General features: G+C 39.9%; 1 protein-coding gene across 2 annotated transcripts in view; it reads left to right on the top strand.

Moving 5' to 3' along the window:
* The window catches only part of RSPRY1 (ring finger and SPRY domain containing 1), a 39,311-nt gene extending 28,309 nt beyond the window's left edge, over nt 1–11,002 (top strand). For both annotated transcript variants that reach the window (XM_070952733.1, XM_070952734.1), the window contains exons 11-15: nt 4,140–4,251; nt 5,751–5,853; nt 7,019–7,171; nt 7,395–7,499; nt 9,519–11,002. In XM_070952733.1, coding sequence (XP_070808834.1) covers nt 4,140–4,251; nt 5,751–5,853; nt 7,019–7,171; nt 7,395–7,499; nt 9,519–9,615 — 570 coding nt within the window. In that variant the 3' untranslated portion in view covers nt 9,616–11,002. The remainder of the gene's footprint in view (nt 1–4,139; nt 4,252–5,750; nt 5,854–7,018; nt 7,172–7,394; nt 7,500–9,518) is intronic.
* Nucleotides 11,003–12,433: the final 1,431 nt, after the last annotated feature.

Genomic DNA, 12,433 nt, shown 5'->3' with positions numbered 1-12,433 from the left:
AGGGTGTCTCCTCCCAGCAACATGGAGAAGGGAACAAGGTTCAATTGTGTTATGCAGAATTGTTTTGGTTTTGATCCCGTTTTGGTCATCACATTACAGTAAAGATGCTGAGACTTTGGAAAATGTGCAGAGAAGAGCAATTAAGATAATTAAAGGCCTGGAGACAAAAACATATGAAGAACAGTTGGCGGGACTTCTGGTTTGCTGCTTGTCCCCGCTGGACGCTCCTTCGGGATCGTCGAACCCACTGCCTGTAAAGAGCCGCCTTTTTCAGCGGAATGGCGGCTCGAAAAAACTCCGTTTCCATTAGGAAACGGAGATAGAGCCGGCTAGGGTGGGTAGAGTCCTCTGCCTAATCCCAAAAGTTTTTTATTTACTTTTGGGAGGGAGCGGAAGAGACTCCCCGTATCCCCAGCCGATGCTCCGGGCTCTGGGAAATCTCTGCTACACGCAGAGCTAGGGGGCAAAAGCAAGCCTGTAAATCTGTCAAATAAATTAATTAAAGAAGATATGAGTTGGACCTCTGATCCTGAAGCGCAAGTATTCTTTCTATTCTATTTTGCCTAAGAAGTGAAGTGAAGGGAAAAAAAGTTTTTTTTTTAAAATGGCGATTGCTGCTGCGGTTTGAAGAGAGGCTGAAAGGGAAACTCCTTCCGTTTTCAATTACAAAGTAGCGGAATGAATACTTTTGGCTGTAACTGAGGCAAAATCTCACTCTCACTTCTGTTTTTTTTTCTTTTTTTTCTTCTCTTTGAGGATCTGATATTGATCTTGGTTGGAAAAAAGTTTTTTTTTCTCTCTCTTTTCCAGTAAATTTTGTCTGCGTGGAAAAATGGCACTGAGACTTATAAAACTAGACAAACAGGCAGTGGGGGGGGGATTCCCCCATTAATAAATTACATCAACAAGTTTTAACTCTCCAGTCTCAGAAATCTGACTTTAATATAATAGAATTTCTTCTTGAGGAGATTGTAAGAAGGGATGAGATTGTGAATCAGCAACTTGAAAAATTTAAGTTGGAAATCAAAGAAATTGGTGAATTGGTGAAATCTAAGTTTGGCTTTTTGGATCGAAAGATTTTAAAAGTAGCTAAAGGCTTAGCAGACTTTATGACTCAGTTGGAAGCAAATACTAATTCTAAAATGAAAGAAACTGAGGAGAATTTGGATGACAAGATCCAAAAAATTAAAAAGGATTTGGCAAACATTCAGGATAATAGTTCAGAAGACAAACTTAAAATGGAGGCTGATCAAAAGTCTGTTAATGAAGAAAATGTACAATGTACAAATGTACAACAGAGGATTGAAAGAGAAGTTTTAAGGATCCAATACAATTTTACAGAATATGCAATTAGACTGAGAGGTTTGCAGGAAGATGACAGAGATGATTTAAGGAAGATATCTTCTGAAATTCTGGCTGGGATTTTAAAGGTTCAACCTGATGAAGTGTTTTGCAGGATTGACAGAATTTATAGAATAAACTCCTGGTTGGCAAAACAAAGGCAATTGCCTAGAGATGTGGTGATTTATTTTACAGACAAAGAAATTAGAAATAATATTGTCCAGAATTCTTATGATTCTGCTTTGCAATTTCGTGGAAGAAAGATTTGGATTTTTAAGGAACTCCCGCCCAAGATGTTAATGGAGAGGAAGAAATTTGGTTTTTTAGTGAATGAGTTAAAAAAAAGGAATATTCTATTTAGGTGGGACGTCCCAGTTGGTTTAATATTGAGATACCAAGGAGTAAGATACCAACTGAATACTGTCGAAAAAGCGGAAGAATTTTATCAAAAAAATTTAAAAATAAATTTAACATCTTTAGGCATAACACAGGATAAGCAAAAGGAGTTGGAAATAAAGGGAAAACATCAAATTACAGAGGCTGTGGTAGATAAACTGTCTTTGGACTCCTTGGATACCCCAGCTGGATTGTCTATAAATTTGAGAGCAGTGTCATCTGATTCTAATGTGATGAACTATCAACTTACAGACAAGTGCGCAAATCAATTAGTTGATATACAAGTGATGGAAAAGACATATGAGATAATAAAACAAAACCAACAAGATCAATTTACAAAGCAGAATGACAACCGAACAGCTGATACACAACTTGTAGGAAGGAAATCTGGATGGAAATGCAACCCGCAAAAGAAAAAGAAAAGAAACAGATCTCATAGAAATAGTAGTTTCTAAACTAAGCAACAGTGAAGCCAGGGATTTTAAAAAAAATAAATGAATATGTGAAAAGATATTGGAGGCGAATTATCGTTTAATACTATCTTGAGGAAAGTGGCAGATCTCTGCAATGCCGTGATTTTGGGATGTGGAAAGAGCCTTACACTGTTGGATTTGAACTATCTATTTTGGATTTCTTTTACCGATAAATATATTATATCTATTTCGAGTTACAAGGCAAGAGAGTCATGCTGGGGCATGCAGAAGATCTGGTTGTTACCCACTAAGATGATGGGGATTTATAATCCTGATGAAAACCACAATTACAACTATATGGAATATAATTATAATGTCACTCGGGTGGTTGTTTTTACTTTTATATATACATGAGGATATTCATTATTGATGGGGGCAGAAGATGACTGAAGATTTTGAATAAACTGTTGCACCAGGATGCTATGTTACCCTATTATGGATGATGGATTTAACAATCTAGTGGAAAGACATCAAAGAAGATACTAAATGAATTATAAATTTAAAGTTATTGTCTTTTCTTTTTTTATAAAATGGAATGTATATATAGACATATGTATATTTTAGCAGAGTGGGCAGTGGATTATATTTAGAATTGTAGTGCATGGTAATCTTGCAGGAAACTGGGTTGAAATAGGTTAGTTTAGTGATTGATTAGTTTAAGAAAAAGGATTTTTAAGTCATAAATTTCGGGGAGTGGAAGAATTGGATAGAACTGAATAAATGTTAAATTTGGAGAAGGCTGCTTTGAAATGTTAAATTAATATATATAAAAGTAAAGGTTATGTTGTTGTAATAATAATAATATTTTATAAGTTTGGGGGAGGAGAAAAAGGGTAGATTGTGAAAAGCGGAGAAAAGCGGAGTTATAAGAATACTATGCTAAGGGTCAGCATTTTGAGGAGTGAGTAAGGGCATGGTAAAATATTATGTAATTAATTATGAATTAGTTTATTGTTGTGAAGAAGAAGTCACAGGGGGGGATGGGTGGTGAGGGGGGGTTAGGGAAGAAGGGAGGAAAAGGGGGAAAAACTTGTATTTGAAAAACTTTTTCAATAAAAAAAAAAAAAAAAAGAACAGTTGGCGGATTTGGGTTTGGTTAGTCTAGGAAAATCCAGTATTTGAGGGGCTGCCACAAGGAAGAGAGGGTCAACCTATTTTCCAAAGCACCAGAAGGCAGGACAAGAAACAATGGATGGAAACTAATCAAGGAGAGAAGCAATCTAGAACTAAAGAGAAACTTACTGACAGTGAGAATAATTAACCAGTGGAACAGCTTGCCTTCAGAGGTTGTAGGCCCTTCATCACTGGAGGTTTTTAAGAAAAGATTTGGAAGTCACCTGTGAAATGGTATAGGGTCTTCTGCTTGAGCAGGGGGTTGGACTATAAGACCTCCAAGGTCCCTTCCAATTCTATTCTGATTAGTATTGATATTTTGATAATACTTAAAGTTGGAAACATGCGGGTGTTGTAGTGAAATGGTTTTATTTAGTCATATTTTCTCTTAAGAGTTCCTTCTGACAAATCTCTTAACGACAATAACGGTTAACCTTTTCTGGACCGAGTCCCCAATGCGCGTGTGCCCAAACCCCAAAAATCCAACGTGTATGCGGCCCCCGTGTATGTGGCCCGTGCATGCGCGGCAGAGACCTGACGACCAGCTGGCTGCTGGGAAGCGCATGTGCATGCATTGCGAAGCTGAACTGGGATGACAGCTTGCATGCCCACAGAGAGGGCGCTGTGCCATAGGTTCACCATCACGGTCTTACCTCTATCCCTTTTATGCTTTGACCCATAGAATAAGTGGGGAAATTCCATTCAGATCAGAACACCCGTCTGCATCGTATTGTGATCCTCCTCATTATTAGCCAAATGTGTAGGCAGAACATGACACATCCTTTAATGAAATACTGTATTCTATATTTCCTGAAGGAAGGTTATGGTATCGGGGATGATGAATACTCTTGTGCTTACGACGGCTGCCGGCAGCTGATCTGGTATAATGCCCGAAGTAAACCACATTCCCACCCATGCTGGAAGGAAGGTATGATATTGTCCCACTCGTTTTCTCGTTGCTGAAGTTGGGTCACTATCCAGTTGGCCCTCATTTGTTTTCTGTTATCCTAGAGTGTAGAGCACAGCACAATGATCTAATTTCCAGTGCTAGGAAAATCTTACCATGGGAGCAGATGGAACCAATTACAAATAACTGGCTTCCTTTTGCTCCAGGTGTTTCAACCAGAAGGTGGGCAGCCATTTCTTGGGGATGGCATAATTTGGATTGCTCCATTGAGCAAAGGAGTTGGGCTCAAGTGACCCTTCCTGTCTGTGATTCTAGCACAGAGACTTAAAAACCGGAAGAAAAATGTCATGAAATAGATTTTTGAACAATGGAGAAAGATACCTGCAGCTGCAGGAGTCTCGCTCCCCAGTAGTCTTTTTATGGGGATGTCTGTACACCTGTTTCCTGTGCTTATTATTAGTTCAGTGCTTCCTCAGTGATCTTGTGTGAGTTCAGGAGGCCTTCCTCCATTCATGGAAATGGAGTAAATTGCAAATACTGTAGCTAATTAGTAGGCTAATGTTTTGGTAGGCAGAATAAAATCAATAGAGAGCATGTTGTGAAGATGGCAGTGACTTTGTAGCAAGCCTGAATTAGTCAGTCATTCATTTATGACACGGCTGCATTTCATGGACATCACCTTGATGAGCACCATATTTCTCTTAATATGTCAAACCTATTAAGACATAAACATATTAATTCATCTTGGGGTGGAACTTTTGCAGCATCCCTCCATATTACAGATTGTAAATAGTTTGGTTTTAAAAAGAAAGCATGTTCCTGCAGCCAAATTCTGTGTAACTTTCTAAATCCTTTTTTTTTTAATATGCTGAAATGCTTTTGAAGATAAGGCTGTTAGTAACCCAACTAGTAAATCATGGTTGGCATATCAGAAGCCAACTTCATAAATGGGTTCTTTCTCTCATATATGATTTTTTATCCCCTTGCATACCATTATTTGTAGAGTAACTAATGTCAATTCTGATGCTGATTTAGCTTTTATTTTAACCAGGATTTGAAGCAGGTTTACAAATCCTTGTTGAGATAACACCTGGTATTGGTAGTTTTCTTGGTTTTAGTTAGATGGAATAAATATGGTTAAAACTGTTAAAAGGAAGAAGATAGCATTTATTCTAAGATAGCGTCCCTGTTTGCAAGACTGGCTTTTAATTTGTAAACACGTAGAGAACAGTCATTTTATCTACTCCACATATCTGAATATTTATTGAAAGGTTTTTATACATGGGGATAGAAACACACAAAAGTGGGAAAGATGGAAACACAAATCCATAGACTGTTTCAGGCACCTTGCTTAGTATGGATTGGGTGTTATGGGGAACACAAATGTAACCCAACTACTGGGACTCTTTCAGTAGTTGTCAGATAAGACCTGAGCTCCCTATTCCTCTTTTGCAGGATATAGTGATCATGTCTGGGTGATATCTTGTGTTTCAATTGCTTGTTTTCTTATGTTAACTAAGGTGACACTATAGGATTTTTACTGGACTTGCAAGAGAAGAAGATGGTTTTTTATTTAAACGGGAATCAGCTTCCTGCTGAGAAGCAAGTGTTTTCATCAGCTATGTAAGTTCATTCTTCTGAGGGCGATGCCCATTTTGCACTAGAAATCCGTCTTTGCAGAATTAGCAATAAATATTTAGTAAAATAAGACTTGACTCTGAGGAGGCCCAGAACCTGAAGTGCCCGAAGGAGCCCAGCTGTATATACAGATTGGTCTGATTCAAACAAAATGTTAATCTCCAATGAGGATTTATTGGCTTGTGTTTTAACTAAGCATGATGGGTAAATCCACTCATTTTGATTTAATACAGTATTAAATCACTGGGGCTTGTGTAATAAATCATGGTTTTTTAAAATTCTCAGATATGAACACTAGTATGGCTTTGCTTTGGCCTTTTAAAATGTCCTTTCTATTTTCAAGTACAGCTGACCCAGTTCCTATATTATTCTTTCCCTTCCTCCACCAGCCTATTTTCTTGGGGAGATCCTTGCTTTGTGTTTTCTGTGACTATTTTTCTGTGACTTTTGAGTTTTCTCGAAGCTTATTTCACAGCTTCTTCCTTAATGGGATATAGCAATTTTGAATTCCCAGGTCCCTGCTGCTAAGAAAAGGAGGGGCAATTGCTCAAAGTGACACATTAACAACAGTTGCAAAAAAAAAATTAAAAAAATTGGGTCAGTCGTGGGTTACCTGATTTTCGACGGTCACAAGTTATGATCATGATGGACAGGCTCCATTACAATCATAATTTGAAGACCACCTGTATGCTATCCTCGAGTTATAACCGCAATGGGGCCTGCCCATCCCGACCATAACTTGTGATGATTGTAAATGGGGTCACCCTTTTCTGGCTGGGGAATTCTGGGACTTGAAGTCCATACATCTTCAAGTCGCCTAGCTTGAGAAACATTGATGCAGAGAATGCCCATCGACCCATGCTGATAAATATCACTCCTAGCCACAGAAGTCATCTGGGCCTTAAAAAAATAAAAACAACGCCTCCAGCTGTGAATGCCACTACCCTTATGACATCCCTTCTCTAAAGGAAGTGTTAGGGATGATGAAGGTTGTAGTCCAGGATTTGGAGAGCCACAAAAGACACACAGCCATTGGCTGGCTTTAAAAATCATGGTTGTTTCCTCTCAACTCTCACTATGAAGAATTAACTCCCAACAGGTAGCTAGTATTGTCGCACTGATTTTTGTTTTTCATTCTTTTATCGTGCAGTTCCGGCTTCTTTGCTGCCGCTAGTTTCATGTCCTATCAACAGTGTGAGTTCAATTTTGGAGCAAAGCCTTTCAAATACCCTCCCTCTGCAAAATTTAACACCTTTAACGATTACGCGTTTCTGACGGCGGAAGAGAAAATCATTTTACCAAGGTAACGTGCGTGGACCTGGGAAGCTGGGGTGCACTTTTGTGCTCTGCATCTTCCCTTTATTTGCAGATAGTAAATGATTGACTTCCTCGGGTGAGGAGTTAATGCATTGCTCACATCAGTAAGCAATACATTAACTCCTCACCCAAGGAAGACATTAAGTGTGAATATGAAGCCCCCTGTCAGTTGTGTGTCTGTTTTTCACCTCCTCCTATTTAATCTTCAGACATAGACGCCTGGCCTTGTTAAAGCAAGTGAGCATTCGAGAAAATTGCTGTACGCTTTGCTGCGATGAAATAGCTGACACAGAACTCAGGCCTTGTGGACACAGGTACTTTGAGAAACAGTGACTTTTGATCGACGTTTCTTGTAATTTCACACACACACACACACACACACACACACACACACACACACACACACACATTGCCCTTGGCAGTGTGGACACGTGCCAAGCCCGTCTGATCTAGATATATACCCATGTTTGCCCGAAAATAAGATTAGTTCTTTTATTAATTTTTGCTCCAAAAGACACATTAGTACTTATTTTCCGGTTAGGTCTTATTCTGGGGGAAATACAGTACTAAATGTGTCCATCTGGCTGATGATCTTAACTGGGGCTTATTTTGGGGTAGGGCTTATATTACGAGCACCCTGAAAAATCATGCTAGGGCTTATTTTCCGGTTGGGTCTTATTTTCGGGGAAACAGATTATATATAGTCCTCAATTTATGATTTAGCCCCAACTTTCTGTTGCTAAACGGAAGCTGGTTGTTAAGTGAGTTTTGCCCCATTTTATGACCTTTCTTGCCACAGTTGTTAAGCAAATCATGACAGCTGTTAAAAGAATTATGCAGTCATTCATCAAAATTTGGCTTCCCTCATTGACTTCATTTGTCAGAAGGTCACAAAAGGTAGTCACATGATCCCAAGACTCTGCAACCATCATGAATACATGCCAGTTGCCAAGCATCCTGAATTTTGACCACATGACTCTGGAGATGCTGCAAAGGTCCCAAGAGCCAAACTTGGTCCCTAGTCACTTTTTTCCAATACTTTCATAACTTTGAATGGTCATAAGTGAATGGTTGTAAGCCAGGGACTACCAGTTCTCGACTACCAAGCAATATTCAGCATTGTGTCCAAATCAACCCTGTAGTAGACAGAGCGTTGTGTTGTAAACCCGGCGTCTGTCTCAGTGACTGGTCTTGCCTCACACCACTCCAATCACCATCTTGCTGACTGGCACGCAGCTTCAGCGTGCAAGAGAGGAAGTGCGTGCTGCTTTCCCTGTTCAGGGCTTGCAAGCTGTTGCCCAATCTGTTTGGTGCTGTTCTGATTTTTTGAGAGGGCTTACGTGGGTGACTCCCTACCTAACAGCCCAAGAAGACCCAACTCCTTCTCTTCCACAAGGCTCTATCCCATTGATGTATTTATTTATCAAATTTATGTAGCCACCCATCTCACTGAAGGCAACTCCGCGCGCCGCAGCACACAACAGAAATCAAAAAGTATAACCCCCCCCTAGCAAATTGAAGTATAAGAACCATAATAATAAATATCCTAAAAACCCAAAACAAGGAGCCTTGGTAGTACAGTGGTCTAAAGCACCCTGTTATTAAGACCAGCTGCCTGCAATTACTGCAGGTTCGAATCTCGCCAGGCTCAAGGTTGACTCAGCCTTCCATCCTTTCTAAGGTAGGTAAATTGAGGACCCAGTTTGTGGGGGCAATAAGCTGACTTTGTATAAAATATACAAAAGGATGAAGGCTATTGCTTAGCGCATTGTAAGCCGCCCTGAGTCTCCGGAGAAGGGCGGCATACAAATCTAATTAAAAAAAAAAAAAAATGGAACCATAAATGGAAGGAGAATAAAATGGATCTCTCAGCAATGAGGTCAGCAAGAGGAAATCTCCAGGTGTTCATGTCATCCTTCCCAATTATCCCTGGATTAGATCTGCTAAGAGGAAGTAAACGTCGCTTGCTTAAAATCTGTGCCGGTGTTTCTCAACATTGGCAACGTTAAGATACATGGACTTCAACTCCCAGAAGTCCCCAGGCAGCTATGCTGGCTGGGGACTTCTGGGAGTTGAAATCCATGTATCTTAACGTTGCCAATGTTGAGAATCACTAATCTACGCATTCCCACATCCATATAAAAAGTTCCTGCCCTAGAATGCACTATGTTCCCCCGTTGATTCCAAATATTTCCTTCAAGATAAGAGGTGAGTGGGCCAAACCCACAATAACCTTCAATATATTTGGCACCTTTTTAACCCTTTAAAGTTTGCTTGACGCTCTTCTGGGAAAGAAACCGCCTTAACTCTTCTTGCATCCTTGTCTCTTTCAGTGATCTGTGCATGGAATGTGCCTTGCAACTAGAAACCTGCCCTTTGTGTCGGCAAGAAATTCAGACCCGCGTCCGACAGATTGCTCACATTTCATGACACCGGGAGAATTCGGTCTCTTGTGGATTTGCCAACTGGTCCATTCCATCCAGCGCCAGAAGGCAGCTCAAAACAAGCTCCATCTCGTGTCCCGTTTCCCCCCTCCCCCTTCCCCCAGGCCGAAGCCCAGCCTCCTCATCCCCATAAAGATCACAGATGGGAAGCCTGTTAAATTGCTGCAACGTACCATCCTCGCGAGATGCTTTCTTTTCAGTGGTCATGAAAATTGGTGGTGAAAGCTGACTTACCATTTAATTTATCCCTCCTTCAAGATTGGTTAGGAAAGCCTTCTTCATTTCTTTCTCTGGTTAATTTTTGCCTTTCCTTCTCAACTCCTTCCATTCACACACTGAAGACTTTGCACTGGAAACGTTTAATGCATAATCTCCTAAAATGGGGACGTAGCTGTTTCCCAAAGCCTTTGTTTTGGTAGCCATTATGCATTTTTTTTAATTACTTTGTCACTGTAGCTTCCTGCTGGTCAGAGTACAACCCCTATATATATTTTGAACTGTTAGCATGGAAATGTTAAGAGACTTGAAATCGACATGAAGAAACTGATTTCTGAGGAAAATTGGTTATTTTCATTCATAGTATTTCTAATTCCTTCAGTTTCAGTACCTACAATTTTGTGAAAAAGAGAAAAAAGCTAATTTTCAGGAGGAATTCTTACAAATGCAGCAACAGACTGGAGATAGTTTGATATTCTAGGTATTTTTAAGGTACCATTGATCATTGCTTTTTTTAAAAAAAAAACAATCTGTCCTTGCAAGTTCTGTACATTTTGAAAATAGTGAGCTACGGATCTTAAGATCTGGGAAGAATATGGAGCAAATGTGTTAATATTGTTTTGAAGAAATACATGTTTGAATAGCAAATAGCTTGATTTGGTTAACTTCTACTTAAGACGATCCTAACTATTTTTTATATTATGGTGTTTACTCAGGCGACTTCTGTAAAACAGTTGCCTCAATCTTGCTCCTAGTTCCCCGTGGATTTCTGAAGAAGCAGAAGTCGTAAGATAGTACAAAGCCATATCAAAATGTTCATCCTGAGATTAAATAAGATCTGCTGGATTTTAAGAAGAGAGGGAGATGGGGAAGAAAAAATCTCAACTTCACAATTACCGGTAACTAAGTTGCATATCATTATAACGTTACAGATGAGTTTCTGAGGCAAGAACAGAATAAACTGGTAGAAAAAGTACTCAGGAAAGACTGAGTAAAAGAAATTGCATAATCCTTTTTAAGTTTATGGCATTGCACTTCATGCTAGCATATTTATTTATTGCAGAGTCAGGGAAATGCAGCTCTTACTGGAATGAAAGTTGATCCCATTTTGCAGTTGCATCACAAAACCAAACCCATAAAAAAGATTTTTAAAAGTGGATGTGGAGTGATTTAACTGTTAATATTTAACATGTGCGGAGCGTTTAGGAGCTCACTGCCTCAAAATGGATTCCCAGGTTTAAAACTAGTAGTATGCCAGGAATGTTTTATAAAAAAATTCTCACATACAAACGTGTCTCGTAAAAAGAGGAAGAGGGGATCTACACATACTTGATCTTAGTCAAAAGGCCAAGAAGTGGGGATCTAAGATTTTATTGCTCACTAGGATTGGAACCGAGGAGTATCTGATACCTAGAATCCTGCATCCAGTTTTGGTCCCCACACTATAAAAAAAAGATGTTGAGACTCTAGAAAAAGCGCAGAGAAGAGCAACCAGGATGATTAGGGGACCTGAGGCTAAAACATACAATGAATGGTTGCAGGAACTGGGCAGGGCTAGTCTAGTGAAGAGAAGGACCAGGGGAGACAGGAGAGCATCTTCCAATATCTGAGGGGCTGCCACAAAGAGAAGGGGGTCAAGCTATTCTCCAAAGCACCTGAAGGCCAAACAAGGAATAATAGATGGAAATTGAACAAGGAGAGATTCAACCTGGAAATAAGGAGAAATTTTCTGACAGAACAATCAACCCATGGAACAGAAGTTGCCTTCGGACGTTGTGGGAGCTTCATCCCTGGAGGCTTTCAAGAAGAGACTGGACTTCTATCTGTCAGAAATGGTGTAGGGTCTCCTGCTTGGGTAGGTGGGGGTGGATTAGATGACCTACAAGGATCCCTTCAAACTCTGTTAATCTATGTAAGTGTATATGTAGACATGAAGACCCAGATTGTTGGGGGCAATAGGCTGACTAAACTGCTTAGAGAAGGCTGGAAAACACTGAAGCGGTATTGCTACCGTATATCCCTTTGTGGCTATTCAGTAGGGCCATATTTCACAGCCTTGGCAACTTTAAAATATGTGGACTTCAACTCCCAGCCAGTTATGGTGCCAAGGTTGAGAAATCACTCAGGAGGTCTCTACAAAGCTGCTAAAAGGATATTTCAATCTTTTGAATGAAGCAACCCTTCCAAATCCCTTAAGCAATGCGACCAAATTGCCATATCATTTCTGTGCTTGCCTCCTCCAACCCTTTCTAGTACAGGTTGCCTGTACAAATATGTTGTTGGCCACCAGGATGGTACTGCTTATTTTAACCTACACAGCCCTCCAATAAGGGATCGGCAATACAGGTAGTCTTCAACTTACAACTGTTCATTTAGTGACCGAAGCTACAACAGCACTGCAAAAAGTGACTCGTGACTATATTCAAAGTTGTTGTTCTTTTTTTACAACATTTTTTCCAGCATCCCCATGGTCATGTGATTAAAATTTGGGCAGTTAGCAACTGGCATGCATTTATGACGGTCACAATGTCCCGGAGGTCATGTGAGATTGATTCCTTTGGCGACCACCTGACAAGCAAAGTCGATGG

The sequence above is a fragment of the Pituophis catenifer genome, unplaced genomic scaffold (assembly GCF_029215685.1).
Source record: "Pituophis catenifer annectens isolate HBS135680 unplaced genomic scaffold, rPitCat1.0.hap2 SCAF_13, whole genome shotgun sequence".
Classification (NCBI taxonomy): Eukaryota; Metazoa; Chordata; class Lepidosauria; order Squamata; family Colubridae; genus Pituophis; species Pituophis catenifer.
This window is presented reverse-complemented; position numbering and strand designations above follow the sequence as displayed.